Here is a 24,142-nt window from a genome sequence, read left to right as displayed (position 1 = left end):
TAATCTTAGAATTTCGAAGATTAAAGTTGGAAATTCTAAGATTAAAGTCGGAAGATTAAAGTTGGAAATTCCAAGATTAAAATTGGAATTTCGAACTTTAAAGTGTGAAATTTCAAGATTAAAGTTGAAAATTTCAATTTAAAGTTCGAAATTTCAACTTTTAAATTGTAATATCCAACTTTCAAATTGGTAAAATCAACTTTAAAATTTGAAAAATCACCTTTAAGTTGGCAAAATATACTTTCAAGTTTAAAAGTTGAGGCTAAAGTTGATTTTTTTAAAACTCTATAGGAAATTTACGTATGGAAAAATCAATTTTAAAGTTGGAAGAATCAATTTTACAGTTTGAAATTTCCAGATTTAAGTTGGAAATTTCAAATTCAAAGTTTAAAAAACCCAACTATTCCAAGATTAAAATTACAAAATCCAACTTTAGAGTTGCAATTTTTAAGTTTAAAGATTTAATTTCCAACTTTATAGTTGGGAAAATCAACTTTAAAGTTGGAAATTCCAACTTTGTAGTTGGAGTTTTATAGAAAAAAAAATAACCAAAATTATAAGAAAACACTAATACTCTTCCGTACAATACTGGACACTTGTCCTCATTTTTCTTATTGGTTCTGTTGATAATTTACCATATTGATAAAGCTAGTGACGAAGGGAGAGAGAAGAAAGAGTTTGAAAGAATGGATCTTAAAACTTAAATCAGCTGAATATTCTTGACGATTTAATCTTTATCTTATTATACTGTTTGTTTTGTAATCTTGAGTTTGAAGAACTTGGTTATTGATTAAGACCTCAAGAGGGACCGATAACTAGATGTTCCTGTCACAATCACGGCGCATCGTCTCAAACAACATGGATAAACTCGTGGTCCTCGTTACAGCATTTTGGAGCTGGCTTTGGATCATTCAGGTATTAGAAATTGTCTCTTTTTTCGTAAAAAATGCAACATTTTAGAAATAAAAATAATTGTGGAAATGTAGTTTATTTGATTTCAACACTAGTAAAGCGGTTTTGGATACTAGTATATTCCAGAAAAAAATAAATATAAAGCGTATCTATGTTTATATATAAAGTGAATCTTTGTTTGAATTTTTTAGATTTAATAAAACTTACATTTGTCAAAGTAAAACAGTTCACTTCTTGGGTGGCTATATAAATGTAGTATGCAAGCTTAGAAAGATTGCAAGATTATCATATTCCTTTCATAAATTGAAAAAAAATATTTCAATCAATTCCACTTGTTTCCAGCTATAACCCTGTCTTTAAGAGACTGAACAGTATCTTTACGTTAATAACGGCGGGTCGTTTTATAAACCCACCAATGGCTGCATTTAAGCAACTAAAATACCTCAGCTGTCATTATTGAAACTCTTGTCTATCTTAATCATACTTTATTTTATATTACTGTTCCTGCTATTTCTGCAACAGTTGATCTTTGTGAAAATGCATGTTTTGGGATCATTTTAGACCGCTGTAGTGGACTATGACATATCGGTCCGGTTACTGGAGTACAGCAGCGATCGCTGTGCCGCTGTGATGAAGCTTTCTTCTGGGGCTGTAGCGATATCATTATGATATGATTTACCTTTTTATTGCGTTGTTCAATTCAATTCTTTCGATCGCCTGTTCATATAAGTTATACATTTTCAGACAGTATTGGGAGACTATGACGTATCGGTCCTGTTACTGGAGTACAACAGAGACGAGGACTGTAGCTGTGATAATGGATGGGCATTTTGGGGTTGTAGAGAGTGTGATGTCTACTTCCAGATCTGTCTACAACCTCTGTCTCCGGCACAAGGGTAACTATTTTTACGAAAGTTGACGAAATATATCTTAAATATGTAAATTTGAATAACCTACACATAAATATGTTAATTAATTGAGATCTTTATTGATTGGAACTTTCAATTAACTACAAATAATTACTTTGTCTACATATTTAAAGATTTTAGGATGCATTAAAATTCTTTTAGTCAGATTTGTCAGGGAAATAATCAAGATGACCGGGTAGATGACACACATCACTTTCTGTTCGCTGATGCTCTAAGGGGCCATGATACTTATATGTGGAGAAACCTTGGGGGTCAGGTAATACACTGTGTGCATTTATGCTGCATTATAAACATTTTACGGATTACAATTATGTGGTAGAGTAAGATACTTGGCATGCATACTTACAGATACATATACCTCAAGATATACCGTACTACATAAACATGTAAATGTTCAGACAAATATACAAACCTAAAAAGCAGATGATGCTTGATATAGATTTTTCCAATCCCTTGCCTTGCTTGATGGCCCTACTTCTTTGTTGTTGTTTTTTGTTGATTTTATGGGGGATTTTTTGGGAGAGGGTGCTAGAAGGGAAAAGAGGGAAAAGAACGTAGATAAGAGTCTATCAATAAAATTGTTTTTTAAATCTACAACCTACATCTAAATTTGAGAAATTTTGGCAGGTATGTTATTATAGTAAAATTGAATACTGCTTTGGCAACTGTAAATGAAGCAATCATATATAGCTTTGCTCAAGAATTATTTTTATAATAAAGTTTCTGCTACAGAGTTTTGATAAACACCACGTATACATTTGTCCTTGAGTCAGGTTGATGAAACTTGTTGTTAAGACTTTAATGTGGTGGTTATAGGCTGACAAAAATAAGATACCTAATTCTCTATTTTAAAGAACATATAAAAAGTTAAAAATAAATTCAGGGGAAAGGGACAAATAGTTGTAATTCACTACTCACGTTAAATCACATGAAAGATAACCCAACAATGTCTATTGAAGAACCGGTGGATAGTGACAGTATTAACGGTTTTATTCTATATTATCGGAATTTTTTCCTCTAAAATTGCAGCCCTCGTTTGAAATATCTGTCTACGTCTTTGAATACGATTCTATTGGCGGCAACGACGATCTGGGTGTGACTAACTACACATACAGAGATAAAAGACCCACGGTACAGACTGTCACCACCACCCCCGGGAACAAGAACATGAGGTATACAAGAGTGAATCTGCTGAAACTTTTTTGAAAGTAAGTCTTACGCAATAAATTTATATTTGGCATGGACTAAGGACAATAGAATAGTGTTTTTTTGGAATTTTGCATCTGATGATGAGATGACGATGAAGTACCATTGGGTGCAGGCATTCTATCAGAATGTATGTATTGTTTTAAAGGATATTAACTTCAGTCAATATTTTGTTTTGGTTTATGTTGTATTTTTGTTATAAAAAATAAGATTAAAATATTTTGTTTTTTGTTTTTGCCATCTGTCGGTCAATATACATACACTAATTCCGGTGAAACAACAGTGACTTTTAGATGAATATTTAGAGAAATAGGAAATGATAGGGGATTCCCTCATAACGTTTTTATTGCTCCATTGATATATAATCATCTCACTTTCACTAAATAATCACATCTCTTGAAATGTTCGGAGTGTCTAATCAAATAAATATAAAATTATTTTAATAAAACAGGTTTGAACCATTCCATATTGTAAAGGCACTAAAACAAACCATATAATCCTTTGTCCTGTAATTTTTACGATACTTTGAAGATTTTACAACATTATTTTTTTATTGTTATTCCACATGATGATTATCTATTTTTAATAAATTTTTTTATATTTAGAGTAAAGCTTTTACTGAACGTTTCGTGCTCCTCAAACAATAGTGAATTAACCTCCTCAACACCACCAACCGTTTACAGCACACTACTGACAACGGAAACACAGAACATGACACGTGATTTTACGTCATCAATGACGTCGACATCGAACTGTGCAGACCTACACGACAGTTGCGCCGAGTTTGACCTAGTTTATGGAATATGTAAAGCCACGCCTCATGACAGCCCTCTGTTGTATAAACAGGCCCTCGAGGAGTGTAAGCGCACCTGCAGGTTTTGTTAAACCGTGAACTAAGTACCCTCAACAATAAACAACCAAGTTTCTCGAAATATATTTAATCAGAATTAAAGCTTTATTCTTTTGCATATGAGGCTTATTATAGTTTTTGTCTCAATTTGATGATATTAGGTTTTTTCAACTTTAATGTTTGAACTTTTATTTTTGAAATAAATGATTAAACATTCCTTAAAGGCACATATCAACAATTTAAGGGGAATTATTAGAAATAATTTTGTTTACTCAATAAGCTATCGATATGGATATATTTCCATCGGCGTTATGCCCCAACCATGATGTATTCGGTACTGACTGTAGAGTTTTGATTTAGCCGATTAAAGACGCTGATAGTTAAGATATTTATCCACAGGAGGAAATAAAATGTGTACCAATAATAAATGCGCCTGTAATCTATACTACTATATTAAAATAATAGACTCGAATTTTTTAGCTTTAATACCGATAAATGGGAAGATTACTGTCTTTTGTTTTATATATTTTAAACATCATTGGTACTTGAAGATTACCAATTTGTTTTTATTTTTTCTCAATCAGGCTTCTTTAATTAATAATCAACGAAAATACCTCAAAAAATTCCGGAAATCATCTGAATTTTTTGGATTTTATAATCTTGCGCATGCGCATTACATTCGCGCTAAATTACTAGAGGCTCTTTATTTTATGTTTTCAGCATATTTGCAAGGATAAACTTGGAAACGATAAAACAAATGTGTGTTAATTTTCATTGGAATTTTTATTTTATGTTCATCAAAGAAAATACGGGAGATAACTCTAAGACAGTGCATTTACTAGAAAAAATCCCGAGAGTTTTGAATGTCAACAAGATGTGTAAAAAACGTTGTTGAAATATGTTTGATCCTGCAATTATAGATTTAAACTTTTCGAGGAAAGGTATAATTTACAGCTTCAAAATGGTTTTTGTGAACAATTTGACAGTTATATTTAATGCAACTTAATTTTCTTCAAAATCGTTTTGGAGCGATTCAGCAATTTTCTGCTACATTATTGGTATATGGGAGGCATTTCATCGTGGGAACCCACGGGTTTTCTATCCGTTACACTGCAGTGTAACGGATAGAAAACCCGTGCGTTCCCACGATGGAGGCATTTTGACTGTGATGAAGGCATTTCCCGAGACACAGTTAGATTATTCCAACTTAGCAGTGTAGTGAAATTAATAGCATTATTTTAGGCTTGAAGTTTCGTTATGCAAGCGTCAACAATATACAGTGTTTCGATGTATATATTTTGTAAATGCCCGATATCATATGCAATGTCAACCCGTGCACGCACGGGTCAAAGTCTAGTTATTATATAATAAAGCAGCTTAATTGATTCAACAATAAGATGTTTTGTTTTTCTTTTACTGTGTTGATAGTTAATCTCCCATGCAGGAGTACTTACTGTACTTTGAATTGTAGGACAGATAGACTGTATCAAATTCCTTTTGAGTTAGAATTCCCTTAGAAATACAAAATATCAATCTGGAACGATTCCCCCCCCCCCCCCCCCCCCCCCGATTGAATAGCGATCGTCAAATGATGATAACAAGTATGTCATTAATCAGCTAATATCATTCTTTAAAAGCTCTTTGATTTCTTTTTGCATGAATTTAGCACAAAAATGCACTAATCTGCGAAACTATTCTTTAATTATTAAAAACCTGAAAAGAAATCTTAAGCCACATTCAGCGTGCAGAGACCTAAAAGTAAGGCTATATTGAACATTTGCTTTCGAAAAATGTTCATTTGTTGTTTTATTTACATCATGGATACAAAAGTCCAAGGAAATACAAAGGACGGTTATAATTGCCTATCGGTCGAACTAAGCTACCAACGCTCTGACTCGATGTGAAGCACTACATAAAAAATCGTCTCCTGTTATTGTATCAATTTATGAATTAATAGTTCAGAGTCAAAATACTAATTGTTTACTCTAGACTTGTAGAGCTATCATGGCAAGTATCTAATATATCATTCAAGCTCAATTCATGATAATTTGATACATTATCAAATTCTACTACTGACAAATCATTAGAGAATAACTAAATTACTAACACTGAAGTGTAATAACATGGGTGACTCTCAAACATACTCATTCTTATATCTAAACAAAAATATGATGAAATTTTAATTCATTGACCCATCTATGTGGCAAGGTATATAGTTATCAGTATGTCGTTATCTGTACATAGTAAACAATATCAACCCGTAAACCCCATGAACTGCAGCTATGACTTAAAATACTACGTAAAAATCAGAAGCGGGGGAACAACAATAACATTGATACAAAATGTATAAAGTGATTGCATTCATTCTAGGAATTATCCAGGTAATATTCTTTGTCATTGTGATATTTTCTTTTTGTTTTTTTTTCATATGTTAATGCTTACAGTCAACGCTATATGATTGACCAGATGAAAGGAAAAGAATATTCTCATTTTTAAGGATGCTATATAACATTTTCTGTATTCTATAAATGAGAACAAATTACATCTAATATGAATATTGCAAAAAGAGTTTGTACCAACTAGCTTTCATTAGATAGGTACAGGGTGTAATCTTTAATACTATGATAAATGATATCAACGATTATGTTAGGTGAAGCCGTGCTTGGTACAGGGTAGGTTAGAAATACGCAAACAATTAAGATTCAAAAACTTCCAACGAAAAACAAAAAATTAAAATTTATAATAGCTGTATAATTTACCATATCTAATCATTACTCCAGGGTTATCAAACATTACTTTTTGTCTACTGAACTGAACTTTTATTTATTTTACAAAATAAAACAAACAAGTTATTCAACTTATATTAATATCTCTCGTTGGCACGGATGTTAGCGCGAAGGGTTCATTGTTGTGGGAAGTACATCTTGTCAAGTCTTATTTTGGATTTTATTTTTTAAATTATTCTTTAAATTACGCTTTATAGCAAGATATTATCCTTTTGAATTCGTACACAATAATGTAAAATTTAAAAAAAAATAGGATATTAAACATTTTTCCCGTTACTCCTGTCCAGGCATTTTTCAACCACCCATAGAAAAAATAACTGTTAGATTTTACATACATGTGTGTTATTTATGTTACATTATATGAACACAGAGATCTAAATTTTCATTTAGAAAATTGCCTCATTAGTCATCCTTTTGAGTTTATGTAATGAATTTTTTTATCCGAGTTTCCAGCCCAAGAGAAAAGAATTTCAAGACTGTGTCCTCATATGTCCATTAAATTTTGCAAATCAAAAAATTACTTTTTATCAGTGCAAACCATATCAATTGAACATTTGCATGGATTTATATACATGATTCTTTCGTCATAATTGTAAACTTATGATAATTCATATTATGTTTAATTCTTTGAATTTCATACACTTGTTTCGAATAACCCTCTAAGCAGTTATTCTGACTATCTGGTTTCAAAGGTAGAAGCCATCAATCGGTAAATCCTTCCTCTAACCTAAGTTTCTGTGGTTTTGAGTGTCTAGTTTTAATAGTAAGACATCTTTCTGATTCAGGTGTCTGTTGGTGAGTTTTCTGTAGATGTGAATCTGGTCCGTTACTACCGACAGCCAGACAGATGTTGTGACCGTGTGCTCTTTGTCTGTAACGATTGTGACGTGTACATGAAGGTCTGTCTCTATCCCAGCGGTCTATCTAGGTAGGTATATTACAATATCAATGAAGATCCGTAAATGTGCTTTTTTATTTTTTTTGGATTTTTTAGTTAGGATCTTGGATCATCAATTTAATTTATAATATGAATGACAATATAATAGGAAGCACAGATTTATCTGTATAGGCTTTGAATTGTATATAAATTCATTTATCTTTCAGCAAATCTTATAAAGCTTTGTTCTTATCTTGATTTTTGGGACGTAAATATACTTTATCCCAAATATAGTTATTTGATTTTTCTACCTTATGAAGTCCAGCATGTCAAGGAGACAACAAAAATTACCGTGTAGACGACACGCATGGATTTCTCTTCAAGGACCAGCCCAAGATTAGAGACCATTCCGACTTTAAATGGCACAACCTCAGGGGTAACCAAGTGAGTAAAACAATAAAGGACTTATTAAATGCATTAAAAAAAAATATGAATAACGATTTTTTTAAAATTCAAATTTTATGATACAAAATATATTAATAAGCCAACTGCGTCTACATATATCACAAATTTTCAAGAATACAAAGTGTGTTTAACAATGCAACGAAACAATTGCATCAATATTGCATATATAATAAACGTTTACTAAGAAAAAAAAACAAATTACATTTTTTATTGCGAGAGAGAAAGAGAGAGAGCACTCTAGAGTGAGTTAATTATGATTTTTTATTGGCATCAGCAATAAGAAATGATATTGTGATTATCATGTTTTGAATATGTCATAGTTTTATGCGTGCATAAGATGAAAGAATATTTGAAGTCACTATTACATATCTGATTATAATTGAAAGAAATTTTAAGAATGTTGAACGGAATATAGTGTTGTTAATTTTGCAAACGATTAAAGATAAAATTAACAAGTAAACAGAAATTCTATATAATTTACTACAGCCTTCGTATCATTTTATCTTTTTTTTTTTTACAAAAAGATAAATTCCATAATCCGGTATTTTAAAATCACTTACTGTTATAAAACTTCCGCTTTATATTTTGCATTATGTTTCGGTGAGTAGACACGACATGGATTTATCTGGTTCATGTATTCGTATTGTAGACATACTGCCATTTTCTTGAATAATTATTTTATCACCACAGATTAATGTTACTGTGGAGGTTGTTGTTTACGACTACGAGTCTTTTGAATCGGACACAACGCTTGGGATTTTACAATACAGATACATAGGTCAAAAGGTCCAAAACAAATCAATTACTACACTACCGGGTAGTAAACAATTAGAGTGAGTAAAACTTTTTTTCTATTCAAATACATGTAATCATTTCTGAATTGAAAAAAGTAAAAAAAAAAAAAATAACATCTGATAAGCTACAGAACTGAAAAAATAAGCATAAAATGCAAAAGTTACAGTTTTTGCGGTGTGATGAATCTCTCTTCTTTTTTATTTCTTTTGCGTTTTTATTGCAGGGTAGAGTTTTTGTTGAGTGTAACGTGCAGCCCTCATTATTATGGTCCGTCGTGTTCTAAAGAATGCGTGCCAAAGGGAAATTTGACATGCGACTCTAACGGTCAACTAGTGTGTCCACCCAGTCATTGTGGATCTGATTGCTGTAAAGGGTGTATAGCGTACGATAGCTTTGTTTGCGATAATAATGGTACGCTTACGTGTGGACCAAATCACTATGGACATAACTGTACGATAAAATGTAATCCTAATTCTAATCAGTTCTGTGACGCATCAGGAACACTTCATTGCAAGTCTACATTCTATGGACCACAATGTCTTATTAAATGTGTAGAAAATGGTAATTTAGTTTGTGATTCCAGTGGTCATCTTGTCTGTAGAAACTCTCATTGTGGAAATGACTGCTGTGGTACATGCATTGCAAATGGGAATCATATTTGTTCATCAAATGGAACACTTGCTTGCAAACATTCTTACTATGGTACTAATTGCTCATCGAGATGTTTACCAAATATTAATCAAACCTGTGACAAGGATGGTAATTTACATTGCAAGTTAAACCACTTTGGCACCAACTGCTCCGAAACATGCCTTCCACGAAGTCACCTGCTGTGCAATGAGAATGGAGAACACATTTGCCAACCTAACTACTGTGGAGATGACTGTTGTGGAAAGTGTATCTCTGAGGGAAATTTTATCTGCAAAAACCAGACCAAGACATGCAAAGACACTTACTACGGAACAAACTGTAGCATCCAGTGCGTTCCGAATGAAAATCAAATATGTGATGCAACAGGCACTTTAAGATGCAAAGCTTTGTATTACGGTGAGAACTGTTCTACTCATTGTGTTCCAAAAGGCAATGTTTCTTGCGACTCTGAAGGTCAATTTGTCTGCAAGATAAATCACTGTGGTGAAGATTGTTGTGGAAAATGTATTGCACAGGAAAATCATATCTGTACATCCAATGGAACACTAGCCTGTAAAACGTCGTATTACGGTATCAATTGCTCCAAAAGATGTTTACCAAACATGAATCAAATCTGTGACAAGAATGGTAATTTACATTGCAAGCCAAACTATTTTGGCACCAGCTGCTCCATATTATGTCTTCCACAAAATCACTTAGTGTGTGATACGAATGGAGACCACGTTTGCCAGCCTCACTACTGTGGAGAAGATTGTTGTGGACAGTGTATCTCTGAGGGAAATTTCATCTGCAAAAATCAGACCAAGTTATGCAGAGACACTTACTACGGAATCAACTGTAGCACCCAGTGTGTTCCAAATGAAAATCAAATCTGTGATGCAACAGGCACCTTAAAATGCAAGCCCTCATATTATGGTCAGAGTTGTTCTACACATTGTGTCCCCAAGGGCAATATTTCTTGTGACTCTGAAGGTCAACATGTCTGTAAAACTAATCATTGTGGTGGAGATTGTTGTGGGAAATGTATTGCACATGGTAACTATGCCTGTAACAATACAGGTTTCTTAGTATGTAAACCCAACTATTATGGATTAAATTGCTCTAAACATTGTTCTTCCGACGGAAATAAAGTGTGCAATTCCGCAGGAGATTTGATTTGTAAAGAAAATTTCTATGGACAAGACTGTTTAATTAACTGCATTTCTCATGGTAACCTTTCCTGTAGCTCGGATGGCAGACTCGTGTGCAACAGAAACCACTGCGACACCGATTGCTGTGGGGGTTGTATTGCTTCTGAAAACGAAGTTTGTACAAAAAATGGAATACTAAAATGTAAACAAAATTATTATGGACTTAACTGTACAAAAATGTGTATTGGTGGCAAAACAACAACTTGTAATGAACAGGGAAACACGGTATGTAAATTGAATTACTTTGGTGAGAATTGTTTGGTGTTTTGTATTCCTGTTGGTAACCTGGTCTGTGACAATAAAGGCAGTTTGGTCTGTAATACGAGCCATTGTGGCACTGACTGTTGTGGGTCGTGTTTAGCATCTGGCAACGAGATTTGCTCAAATAGCGGTACACTTGTATGTAAAGATCATTATTATGGTGAAAACTGCTCAACACATTGTTTACCAGAAGGGAATAAAGTTTGTGATGGAAGCGGCAATTTGGTTTGCAAAAAGGATTTCTATGGACATAATTGCACCAGAAATTGCTTACAGATAGGTAATTTGACATGTGATGAAAATGGTCAGCATAAATGTATCCAAAACCACTGTGGACCAGACTGTTGTTTAGGTTGTATATCTGATAACAATAGTGAATGCACAACTAACGGTACCAAAGTCTGTAAATCAAACTTCTATGGTACAAACTGTACAGTTCTTTGCAAACCACAAGATCATGAACGCTGCGATAGGAATGGAAAACTTGTTTGTGCTAAAAACTATTATGGAGATAAATGTGAAAAACGTTGTATTCCGCAAGGAAATCTTACGTGCTCTGATAAAGGTGATTTAACCTGTAAAAGAAATCATTGTGGTCCTGACTGTTGCTTAAATTGTGTTTCTTCAGCCAACCAAATGTGCACACCGGACGGTTCACTGGTGTGTCGACCTAACTACTACGGTTTAAAATGCTCCCATTTTTGCAAACCTGTCGGAAATGTGGTGTGTAATAATTCAGGTGATTCCATTTGTGCTAAAAATTTCTACGGACAGAACTGTTCCGTGCATTGTGAATCGTCGGGAAACCTCACGTGTAACGATGCTGGTAAATTGCAATGCAAGTCAAATCACTGCGGTACCGATTGTTGTTTGGACTGTATAGCTAAAGGAAATATTGTTTGCACATCATCTGGAAGTAGTCAATGTAAGAGTAATTTTTATGGCACTGACTGTTCTGTTCACTGTGTTCCAAAATTTATAAATCAAATATGCAATCATAGTGGGTTTTTTGAATGTAAACCATATTATTTCGGAAGAGACTGTTCGGTATACTGCGATCCACATGGTGTCTTTGTTTGTGACAGTCTTGGACACAAGCGTTGTAGGGAGGGTTATTGTGGACCAACATGTTGCAACCAATGCATTGCTTCAAACACGACCTATTGTGACAACGAAGGCAACGTTCACTGTAAACAAGACTATTATGGAACAAACTGTACTTATTACTGCAGATCGTCCAGCAAATATCATTGTGGGCCACATGGAGATAAAATATGCAATACAGGTAAGATGCCAACTTAGATATTCTTGAACTGCTTTTGTTTATTTTGTTTTCTTAATCTGATTTATGAAATTGGACAGGGTATGGAGGAGAGGACTGCAATGTGGTAGTGACATCTTCAACGTCTCCACAAACCACGACAGAAGCGCCAACATCTTACACCTCTACCGCAGGGACAATCAAAGCGCTGTCAACTAAACACCACAGGACAGTTACAAGTGACCAGACAACTGAAAGAGAACTAACGACCGTCGTCAAAACAGCGAACACCGTAGCGAATTCACGAACACAAACGACAAAAGAGGTCAGGACTAGCCAGTCAACTCAATCCTTTACAAAACACCAGTCATCTTCCTCCTATATATCAACAAAATTGTCTAAATCGACTCACAATATCAAAAGCACTACAACAGACAGGAAAAGATCATCGACGTCTTTTTTTCATACACCAGTTGAAACTTCTCGCTCAAAACAAGGTATTACAAGTGCCACAACCAACATGCTAATCTCATCACAAGCAGTCATAACAAACGGACAGACTACCCCCGGTACTTCCACAAAAGTGAATCTCTCTGCACCAAGACAGAAAGTTGTCACTGATAAAGTAAGTCGCTAAACAAAAATAAAAGCATAAGAGTGTAACCAGTTATATTATTTGTATATTAATTTACAGCGATACTGTACGTGTTTGAATGTTAAACGTGTGTGTAAAGTGAGTGTTTATGTGTAAGCGTTTCAAATCTGTAACGTGGATAATGACTGGACAATAGGGTCACATGACTCATTCTGCATGGTACTCTCCACCTAGTCCTTAAACAGGCCAGCTCAATATACTCACAGTTAAGCGATATACTTAAATTCGTGGGATAAATGAATCTTGTTGACTTCCTTTAGTTTATCTTTTGTTTTAACAGAGCTGGGTAAACAGATACATGCCTGCTGTCGGTGGATCACTTGGGGCAGTGGCCTTGATACTCTTTATTGTACTTGGTGCCATACTGCGTAAAAATCAACTCAGGTACCTTCTCTAAAAAATATTAATACAAGTAATAAGATTTATATTAGAATACTGTTTTTCTCTAGACTGAGTTGATGTATGCTGAATATGTGCTGTTTTTCTTTTCAAGGAATCGATCAGTCCGGGAGAAAACTAGAATAATCGTTGGTAACACCACCGGATATCCAGATGACCTTGGCCTTAGTGTGATTGACCTGGATGAGGCGACGTTTGACAACCCAACATATGGAACATCGGATCCCCTTTCTTTTATTCAAAGGGAGAAATCTAACCAATCAAAAGCCTCATTACAAATTTCTGATACAAAAAGTGTTGAGAGCATGGAGGTCTAAGTTTACCCATAATAGTAAAAATATGTATATAAAAGCTCTGATTTTAGGATGATTGGATTTATCAAATTAACATGGCTTTTAAAAATAAACAAAAATGTTCCATGTCTTTATTAATTTTCAATAGAGTCACACGTTTGCCAACTTAGAGAATTGCTTTATCGTACTAGTACCTGTAAAATGTTTCAAAAGGTTTTCATTTTAAAAACAAACTTCAAATATTGTTGAAATCATAATAGAAACAACTATACATTTACGGTTTCTTCTCCTTCTTTATGATTAAAATAAAGTTTGTTAAGTCGCAAAATGTGGCTAGTAAAATATACTCTTTCCACTAAACTTGGGTATTCAAAATTGTTATAAACATTTCTCAAAAAGTATAATGTTGAGCTAATTTTGTATTAGTAATCTAGAGAAAAGTATCATCAATACATAATAAGATATGTGACATTGAAGTGATATAAAAGGGGAAAATAGTTAAAAAAAAAAAAAAAAAGTAAGGAGAAGAAGTGTTAACATGGCGACCCTCGACAAACGTGGCTTGACTTTATACGGCAATCTGTTTCAAGAAATTACAATATTTGTCTTATGCCGAAATCAGAAAGTAAATGCGTTTTATTGAATAAATGACTCAGCTAATGAAGATTTATTTTTTAATGTATTGATATAAATCAATTTACTGTTCAAAAATTTAAAAATTTTCAATTCTGATTTGTTGTTCGATATACCAGTTTTGACTTGCAAAGTTGTTCCTGGTCGATATTGAGAACTGTCTCTTCACGTTATCAAAGTTTCTAAAGTGGCCTGACTTTGCTTGATTTTGTTTGAAGTACCTTCTATTAGCTTATTTCAGCTTGATATAAATACATATCAACATCATGCAGAAAGCATTTTATTGTGTGTTTATTCTGTGGATTTGTATTTGGAACCCACAGGTATTTAGTCATATATGTACATATATTTACATTTTCCAGTGTCTTTGCCTGTGATAATATTATGTATCGATTTTGTACTATATAACTCATAAAGCCAAATTGAGGCGCCAGTGGGGTTTGCTTATATATATTTAAATATATATCTAATCGTACGATGGTTTAAAATTATATAAATATAAGTAATAAGGAATCATTCTTTGAATATTATGAGGTGATAATTTAGGTCGGGGCGTGATCAAATATATCTTAAAGCCATTCGGGCTTTATTGGATTTGATCACGCCCCGACCAAAATTATCACCTCATAATACTCAAAGAATGATTCCTTATTCCTTATATAAATGAAGAATCAGTGAATGTATAATTGACTTATTTGTTTAAATATATGTTTCAAGATAGCTGAGTAAAATCATATTCTTCCTAAAATCTCTGAATATGTGAGAAGTATGTGTCGGCTCATATAGTTACATGTATTTAAATGAAATTTAATCTCACTAAATTGCGAAAATCGGATGGATTTGTAAGATTATCAGAAAAATTTAACATGCAAGGAAAAATATACCGGACATTGTGGGGCACAGTTTGTTTTATCCTTTAACTCAGGTATCAATCACGAACGAACCAGTCTAAATTTTACAGGAGGTCTAACTACTACAATTAACTAGAGCAGAGCTCGTGGCAAAGCCACGAGTAGGTCTTCCGTTGTTGCTGCGAGTTGAAAATATATGTGATATGGTGTCAAACGATTATAATTACTAAACTTTCAGTTCTGCTTTTGTTATAAAAACGTGTTGTGATTGAAAGCCTGCATATAAAACGTGTTTTGAAAAAGAAAATAAGAAAATGTTTTAGGAAAACTATTTGTCGCACACAGTTTATGTAATCGTAACAAACATTATTTAAAAAATGGGATATTTAATGGCGAATTAAATTTTCAGAGGGTAGCAAGCATTGTTATAAACAGTATGTACTGATGTGTCATGTCAGGAATTGTGTTTTTTTTTTAAACCGAACCTGTTTACAAAACATGTAACCTTTTTTCTAAGATAACTTCTTTATTTAGATATTTCTAATTTTTTTAAGACAATGTGCAATTTAGAATTGTTGCGTGCTGACAAAATTTACAGACCCTGAAACGTACTACTACACCAAAAAGCGTGTGACTTACGTGCGAGAAACTTTTCGTGTTAACTGTTTAGCGTTTCGTGTGAATCGTGACGCGTTTCGTGTAAACCGTTTAGCGTTTCGGACAAAGCGTGTAAATCGTTTCGAGCAAAGCGTGCGAGAACCATGTGAAACATTCATCAGATTTCATTCGGAACTCTGACAATTTATTTCAAAATGGCGACCGTGTTTACATTACATGTACTTTAAACTGTTTGTGATTGGCAAAACTCTTTTGTATGTATTTTCATGAGAAAAAAAATCTAGAAGAAATGAAATACTTATCTTTTTACAAAATTGAATTTATTTTTAACAAACAAAAGAAAGGAATATGTATTAAAAGACGACTAGTTACAGAGTACATATATATATAACGTTTTTATACGATGTTTCAGTACTGGCACAGTCGTTTTGCCGGTAACGAATATTTGCCAGTATCAGATTGAACCACGTGAAGTTTTCCTAGTTTCGGTTCATTGCGACAGAAGTATTATTTGGCTGCATATATTGATAGATATACGGGAAAAACAAAGGAAAATGGCAACTACTTATCATCAATTACTATTATAAAGTGTTTTTATGAAAATTCAATATTATAAAGTAACGCAAATGAAAACTGTTCAAGTCCAGTTTCAATTTGACGGGAAAACGGTATGATAAAAATAACGATCATATTATTTGTTTAAATGACATATTCCTACAATTGTTTTTCCTTCTTCATTTATAAGTCCATTAACATGTACCTCTAGTATATTTTTGAAATCAATTCGCCACAAAATATTCGGTCAGAAGTGATAAAAGGCGCTTAATTCGATACTGGGAAACGAATACGAAACTAGGAAAATGGAGGGGGTGTTGAAATTACTGTCTCCGTAATTCATCCTTTATATTTTCGGAAGTTTGATACGACATTTTAGAAGGACAAAGAAACGCGATTTAAACAAAAAATAAAAACATTAGGAATTCCGATAGTAATAGTTGCATGCACGACGAAACCGCATACTGATTCGTTACCGGTAATATGACTGTACAATATTAAAGTTCGCTATACATAAAAAATATTAAATACAGTTAGCAAAACATGATTTCTGTTGGAACAAGCCTTAATCAACTTTATCTTACATTATGTACAAGACATTGGGTGAGACTTGCATCTGGCTGAACCTGTCAATCAAACTCTGTGTATTTGTTTTCATTGGATGGTCAAGCGTCTCTTTTTTTTTTGGTCAATAGCCAATGGAAAAATTAATGACTTCAAGGTAATCGGAATCAGTATTTGATGAAGCACACAATTTAAATCATAGAAAATTTATTAATTATTTGAACAAAATTAAATGTAAACATAGAAAGAAAATACACTGATCATTTCTATGAATTGCGGGAAGTAAGTTCTTTGGAATCCCGATTCTAGATAATTTTTACAAGTAATTATTTTAATTATTTAAACCACTGTTAACGGAAAACAAGAGGTCTTAGAAGTAATTAACACACAGGGATTTGCCTACAATGTACACAGTCATGCAATTAATTATTATGGGAATCTTTACGTATGGTACTTAATTCAAATAGATCATGATAATCTATACACCGTACGCCGTTATACGTGTAAGGAGCGCCGGTAATATATACGAATATTGAGTCAAAAATTTAAATCATTTTATTTCTTGTTCTTTTCAATACAATGTTAAATTACTTTGAAAAAAAAAATCCGAAATAGTAATTACAACTTTCATTTTTGTTAAATCATTTGAATTTTTTGAGCTACATGAATATGTACAGACCATATTTATTTACGCAATTGATACGACATAGGAAAAAAATTATCGGATGTTTGTATAACATTGTTTTCTAACGAATGTGACAAATTTAATTTTAAATATTTTTCAACATTATCAATGTAAATAATATCAGATTTATTTACTATTTGTATTTTTACATCGTATTCTCTGAAACCAATAAAAATACTAATGTTAAAAGAAAAATCAAATCCCGCCGAATACTAGAAAACCGATTTCAGTTTGTAATCATACGGATTTTATTTTTGGTATTGACTATTGAGTTACGGTAACCTTTTAACCTTTTTTCTGGATGATTTTTTTAATTTATTATTTAATGTAGTAAACGCACCATTCAAACTGTTACTCAATTACATAACAATTGATGACCCGGGGCTATATATGTTCTGAGCTGTGTGCGCTGAAGCGACAAACGATTCTCGGTCGCACATGGCGATTGAATTAACACTGACTGACCGAATAAACAAACGGGTGGGAAAGTGAAACAAAATGTTACACATAAGAAGAAGCCACCAAAAATGATTTTCGACAGATCTTGATATCGTTTCGCCAATTAAAAAAAAATACAGCGCAAGCTCCTGTCAGCGGGGCGGGAGGGGGGGGGGGGAGGGGGCAGCAATGAGTTCGCTTCCACAATGAAACGAACATGTAGAAAAACTACAGAAGTGAGTAATATGTGACCGATAGAATCTAATCTAAAGTTGTTTAAAACTCATGTGAATATTCTTTTAAATAATCATCGAATGCCTCAACTCAGGACATTCTTTTATCGTGCTAGCACCTACCGCAAACATGTAACATGGAACTTTGATTACAATTTGATTTGATTTTTAAACTACCTTGTATGCTATCGTATACATCAATGCTTAATCAACAGTTACTATACAAGTAAAATAAATTTATCTTTTCATCTAAAACCAATATAATAGTTGAAAACATAATAAAATATAGTTGTGTCCGTGCAAAATATGAAACATGAGCACGTGATAAGGTACATGTAGAAGATCACGAACCGACCGCGGATCACTTGTCCACTCGCGCCGGATCTCCTCAGCCATGTGCGATGGATGATCATCATTTAAATGTTTAATATTTAGGGGTTGTTGTTGTTGTTGTTGATTTAAAACATTATTTGTACAGTTTATAAAATATTTTACATAAACAAACCAACCATTAATTTATGTCTGACGATGTTTCCGATTTGGAGTAATATCGTTCATAAATATTCATTTACACTCAAATTTAATTAAATAAATCTAAAATGGACAAACTTTTATAACATAAAATTAAAACAGTTCTTGTATTTACGGCTATATTAACTCAAACACGTTCATATGCATGGAAGTGTGCGTCTCAGTGTGCGAATCTTGTGTATTAAAAATAACCGCTATGTAGTGCAGCCGTGGCTGATCTCCTCGGCCGTTGGCGAACGATAGATTTCGTAAAGGTACAACACACAGACACGCACAGCTCAGAACCCAGGGAGCTTTGAAAAGATTGCCGTATAATGACCTTACTCTATCAAATAGAAGTTATTTATTTTAAACTTAAAACCCATAATTGATCTATGTCTATTATTGCTTTAGATTGAGAATGACATTGCTTTTATTAATTAACTGAACGATTTCTTAATTGACACCCAATTGTTTAATCCATAAAAAAATATGTGTAATCAAAACGAAAACAATTCTTGAGTTTGCGGATAAATAAACTCATATATGAGAGACGCAACTCTCGTGTATTAGATAACCGCTGACCGCTAGGTAGTCCAGCCGCGACTATGGTGACCGATTTTCTCGGCCGCGGGCGAGGGAGAGCTTACGCAATGGTACACACACACAGCTCTGATTCAAGGTAGATTTTAAATGCATGGAGTTAATAACTAAAATGTAATGCATAGATTTTTTTAATTCCATATTTTGTGGTTTACTAGAAAAGAAAAACAATGATTTGTTTTCCAAATCCCGTTTTTAAGGATTGTGCATTATAAGAACTTAACAGCAATGACTTAAACTTCTAAAAAAAAAAGCATGTATTCTAAAAAAAAAATTCTTATATATGAATTGATGCCGTTTGTATAAACCAGCATACTTTCTGCGGTAACTTTATGCCAGTTGTACGCGCAAAGACTTTCGTTAACTTGTCAAATGAAATCAGGTACATGTTAACATGTAAAGCTTTTTACACCCATATTACACAAATCACTTACAAAATAACATTGTAACGACCTTTATGAGATCCCAACAAACAACTTTTTCAGCGACAGCCATATCAAAATCCTAACCGTTTTTGAGTTATTCAGCAAAAACTTTTAGGGGCCATTGGTCCTTAATTTAAGGGGCCAGCCCTTTTTTATTGGTGTCAAATGAAAGCCCTTGATATTTTGCACAACTTTTATTATACATGTCTTAACAAAATATTTTTCGTTTAAAAGATATAAAGGAAAATATGTCTAATTTTTCGCACTTTTTTTAATACTGTTTTTTGACCCCCTACCTTTTCCTTATTAAAAAACGAAATCTTAAAACAAAAACCGATATGCACCACTTCAATGTCTCTGTTATTCAAATTCGTTGGATTCCCATTCCTAGCTATCATAGTTTCGGAGCCTTTGTCTGGAAACAAAAGGCCCTAAAAAAATTTAAAAGGGGAATAACTCTTTAACGAAAAGGGAATTCCAAATTTTATGAATTGCTTAAGATAGTGTTTTGTAAAGTACATAAGCCCTGAAAATTTGATCAAAAACCGTTCAGAAATGAGCAAGATATGAAGCCTCAAAGTTCGCGTCTAGGAAACAAAAACAAAAAAGAAAAATAAGACTAGAGCAAAGCTCGTTGCAAAGCAACGAGTGGGTCTTCCGTTAATGTCAAGAGTAAAGCTTGATGTTCCTGCAAGAAGCAGAGTGTTTAAATCAATAACAAGAGCAACTTAAAGTAAAAGATAAAAAAAAATACGAATGATACTATGTACGAATTAACAAAAACCTTTACGATTCTAAGAACGACTTAACAAACAAATAATTCTGAAGGTGTCAAAATACTTAACAAAAATCGAATTATTTTTGGTACGTGTTTGAACTTTACGCTATTTTTGAAACAAAAACGCAGAATCAAAATTTCCGAAAAATCAATTTTTAAACCCCGATATCTGTTATGCATCGTCCGATTTAAAAACGGATTTTAGTTTTGTACTCATCATGAAATATACCGTAGGTTACATATGTTTAATTTTTAATATTGAAAAACAATGAAAAACTAAAACAAGAGGCAAATGGGCCACATCGCTCACCTGAGGAACAATAGGTATGATAAAATCAGCTTAATGGAGTCACAATGCAAACTATCTGGACAATGTACAATAATACATGTAGATCCTGTATAAATAAAATCCTTTCCCCCCCCCCCCCCCCTAAATATTCTTATGTTTATAATCATTAGTTCCTTTTCTAAAAGGATGATTTTATATTGATTTTATAGTCATATCGCATGTTGAGTATTGCAGTTCTCAAAAAGATCCTTAACAAAAGTTTATATATGGGATATAAACCTACATCAAACTCTGAACCTTCTTGTGAGGTCAAAGAACTGTCCTGGGGCCAAAGTATTAACAATTATAAAGAATCATCTGTCTGATTAGTTTCTTAGAAGAAGATTTTAAAATATTTACTCTATATATTCCTATGTTAAACCCCCCACCCATTGTGGCCCAAACCTATCCCTGGGGTCATGATTTTCACAACTTTGTATCTACACTACCTGAGGATGCTTCCACATAAGTTTCAGCTTTTCTGGCTGATTAGTTTCTGAGAAAAAGATTTTTAAAGATTTTCTCTATATATTTCTATGTAAAAATCCATTCCCCCATTGTGGCCCCACCATACCACCTGGGACCATGATTTGAACAAACTTGAATCTACACTACCTGAGGATGCTTCCACTTTAACTTGAGCTTTTCTGGTCTAATAGTTTTTGAGAAGAAGATTTTCAAAGATTTTCTCTATATATTCCTATGTAAAACTTGATCCCCCTCTTGTGGCCCCTCCCTACCCGGGGACCATGATTTGAACAAACTTGAATCTACACCACATGAGGATGCCTCCACACAAGTTTAATCTTTTCAGGCCGAATAGTTTTTGAGAAGAAGATTTTTGAAAAATACCAACAAATTTTCAATAATTCTCAATTATCTCTCCTTTAAAGAGGGCGTGGCCCTTCATTTGAACAAACTTGAATCCCCTTCACCTAGTGGTGCTTAGTGCCAAATGTGGTTGAAATCTGCCCAGTGGCTCTTGAGAAGAAGATGAAAATATGAAAAGTTTACAACAACGACAACGACAAATTATGATCAGAAAAGCTCACTTGAGCCTTGGCTCAGGTGAGCTAAAAACAAAATAAAGGAAACATAATTGCATACTTTTTTTGAAAAACAAATTTTCACAGCTAACAATTGTAAATTACTTTAAACAGCCATAATTTTGTTTGTTATAATTTCTTATCAAACACAAACCACAACAAGGCATGATGCTTTCTTAAAGTTCCATTACAGTAACTGTTCATGAATTATCCGATTTAATTTGAATTACTGGTAAATAGTCTGTAGAACACATTAAGGAATATGCATGTGGGTAGAGGTGACAGGTTAACCTCAAGAGCTGAAAAGAATCAACAGGTAAAAACCATGTGGCCACCAATATCTGAAATTAAAAAAATAAATAAGCTGTGTTAATACATGTACCAGTACTAATAATAGCTGTGTTTACATTAACATATGCATAGTATTTCTGAAAAAAAATACACTGACCATGCAGTGTAATTAGTATGACATATCCCGATACGTGACATTAGATGGCACAGGACAGTTTTTTTGATACATTTCGTTGTAGCGTGTGTCTTCAGAACCCTGTAACTAGAATTTCCTCAGTTCCCATTCAGCACAATACCTTTAATTCACTCTTTATAAGGCCAATGACCAATTTCTGAAGAAAATTAATAGTCAAAACCTGTAAAATTTTCTACATACTGGTTTTTATGAGATTTTGACCCTATCATATTTTGCTAATTTTTCAGCTTTTAAGACCTCCCCCAGCCAATTCCCTGCAAAGGGTTGACCTTCTGTACGATGTGCATGTTGCACCATCACATGTCAGAAACTTACCGGTGTATAGTTTATAATGTCCGATCCACCTACTTTTCGTGTTAATTACCCTACCGTCTGTAACTTTCATTTTCAATGTCTAAAGTCAACACAACAGTCATAGCCACAGGTTTCGCATTTTACTTCTGAATCTCATGTACCTAACATATGGGGCCTACATATTGCATATCAATTTCAACAATAGACATCCCTCTAACTAATTCTAAATCATTAAAAATCATATCATGAATTTTAGCAACACTCATAAGCCTTCAAGTACAGCAACTCTCAATTTTACAAAAATATTGACGGGAACTTTATCCGAAACTGTCCTTTGCTACCTTTAACTTACACTAACATTCTCTGAAAAGTCATCTTGTCTTAAACTTACAAAGCTTATGCTATTCTGAGAAAAAGTATACCTCATTTTGCCAATTCCATTAAGGATTAAGAAAAATATGGCCATTTAAGTGAACCCAGCATTTCCACTTTCCCCTATTTAACACAGATTCATAAGGCTCTCCATAAATAAAGCATCGTTACCTAATCTTTTAGAGGTCAACTGTTGTTCAACCTCCCTAAATAAGAAACCTTATTCAAAACTACATACATATACATGATATTATCATGACAAAAGCATCACATCACTTAGAAATACCCTTACATGTATACCCTCCCCCTATTTTTTGATTTTTCTAAGAAGCATTTAAGTTTGAACACTTTAACCAAATATTATGAAATTTAAATGCTTCTATTCTGATCAATTGAATTTTTAAGCAGCGTGAAATTAAAACCATAGCAATTGATACTTTAGTAAAAATCATGAAATTTTAACACGGTGGAATTAAAACGACCTACAGTATTTCATCCAAACAGCCTCAACATATAATTTTCTGCTATACCATTTTTTATTAAATGAATTCTACTAAGTTTTTTTTTGCAAATAAATTTAGCGAGGATTTTTTTCTCTTTCCTTATCAATGACAGGTTTTAAAAACAATATTATGTTTAGTATGTATAAAATTCCATAAACAATTTTACATAGCTTTGGATTTTAGTTGCACAATGAAAAAATGAGGGATTGCACGATAATACATGCTCATAATGAAATTTAAAGCATTGTTGATTTCTTTTACTATAGAGATATGCACAAAATGATGTTGCTCTGTGATGCTTTGCCAAGATTAAAAGCATGAGAGAGAGAGAGAGGGAGAGAGAGAGAGATCTGAGGCACATGTAATAAAAATTATTACATACATTTGTCTTACTGTAAAAATTGTTTACAATGTAGATGTGTTCTGAATGTAAAGTTTACCTAAAATGAATCAATAAAATTCAATATATATAAAAGATAAACTAATCTCAAAGAATTTACAATGGTTCTGTGAAATAATCAAATCTTGAGAAGAATGTTTTATAGATATCAGGGAACATTAACCTTAAATCTGAACTTAAAGTTCTTTTCATCTTGCACTCTGTTTTACATGCTCTTTCGCAGGCGATAATCATATATAACGGCGAGCCAGACAAAAGTTCTAATTTTAATTAGACTGAATATTTACCA

The 24,142-nt window shown here is 33.2% G+C and overlaps 1 protein-coding gene across 1 annotated transcript; it reads left to right on the top strand.

Annotated features, from left to right (window-relative positions):
- The first annotated feature begins 839 nt into the window (after nt 1–839).
- Nucleotides 840–13,656, top strand: LOC128167130 (protein jagged-1-like). The gene is made up of 11 exons (XM_052832678.1): nt 840–915; nt 1,657–1,808; nt 1,983–2,097; nt 2,871–3,023; nt 7,469–7,611; nt 7,881–8,004; nt 8,716–8,858; nt 9,044–12,207; nt 12,285–12,808; nt 13,119–13,222; nt 13,332–13,656. Exons 1-11 carry the CDS (start codon nt 859–861, stop codon nt 13,552–13,554), a joined length of 4,902 nt encoding a protein of 1,633 aa, XP_052688638.1. The 5' UTR covers nt 840–858; the 3' UTR covers nt 13,555–13,656.
- The last annotated feature ends 10,486 nt before the right edge of the window (nt 13,657–24,142 follow it).

The sequence above is a fragment of the Crassostrea angulata genome, chromosome 10, assembly GCF_025612915.1.
Source record: "Crassostrea angulata isolate pt1a10 chromosome 10, ASM2561291v2, whole genome shotgun sequence".
NCBI lineage: Eukaryota > Metazoa > Mollusca > Bivalvia > Ostreida > Ostreidae > Magallana > Magallana angulata.
This window is presented reverse-complemented; position numbering and strand designations above follow the sequence as displayed.

Coding starts and splice junctions, on each gene's coding strand:
- LOC128167130 (XM_052832678.1), top strand. CDS start 859: ATGGATAAACTCGTGGTCCTCGTTACAGCATTTTGGAGCTGGCTTTGG. Junction 3,024..7,468: donor AGAACATGAGGTATACAAGA/GTGAATCTGCTG, acceptor TTTCTGATTCAG/GTGTCTGTTGGTGAGTTTTC. Junction 8,005..8,715: donor ACAACCTCAGGGGTAACCAA/GTGAGTAAAACA, acceptor TTATCACCACAG/ATTAATGTTACTGTGGAGGT.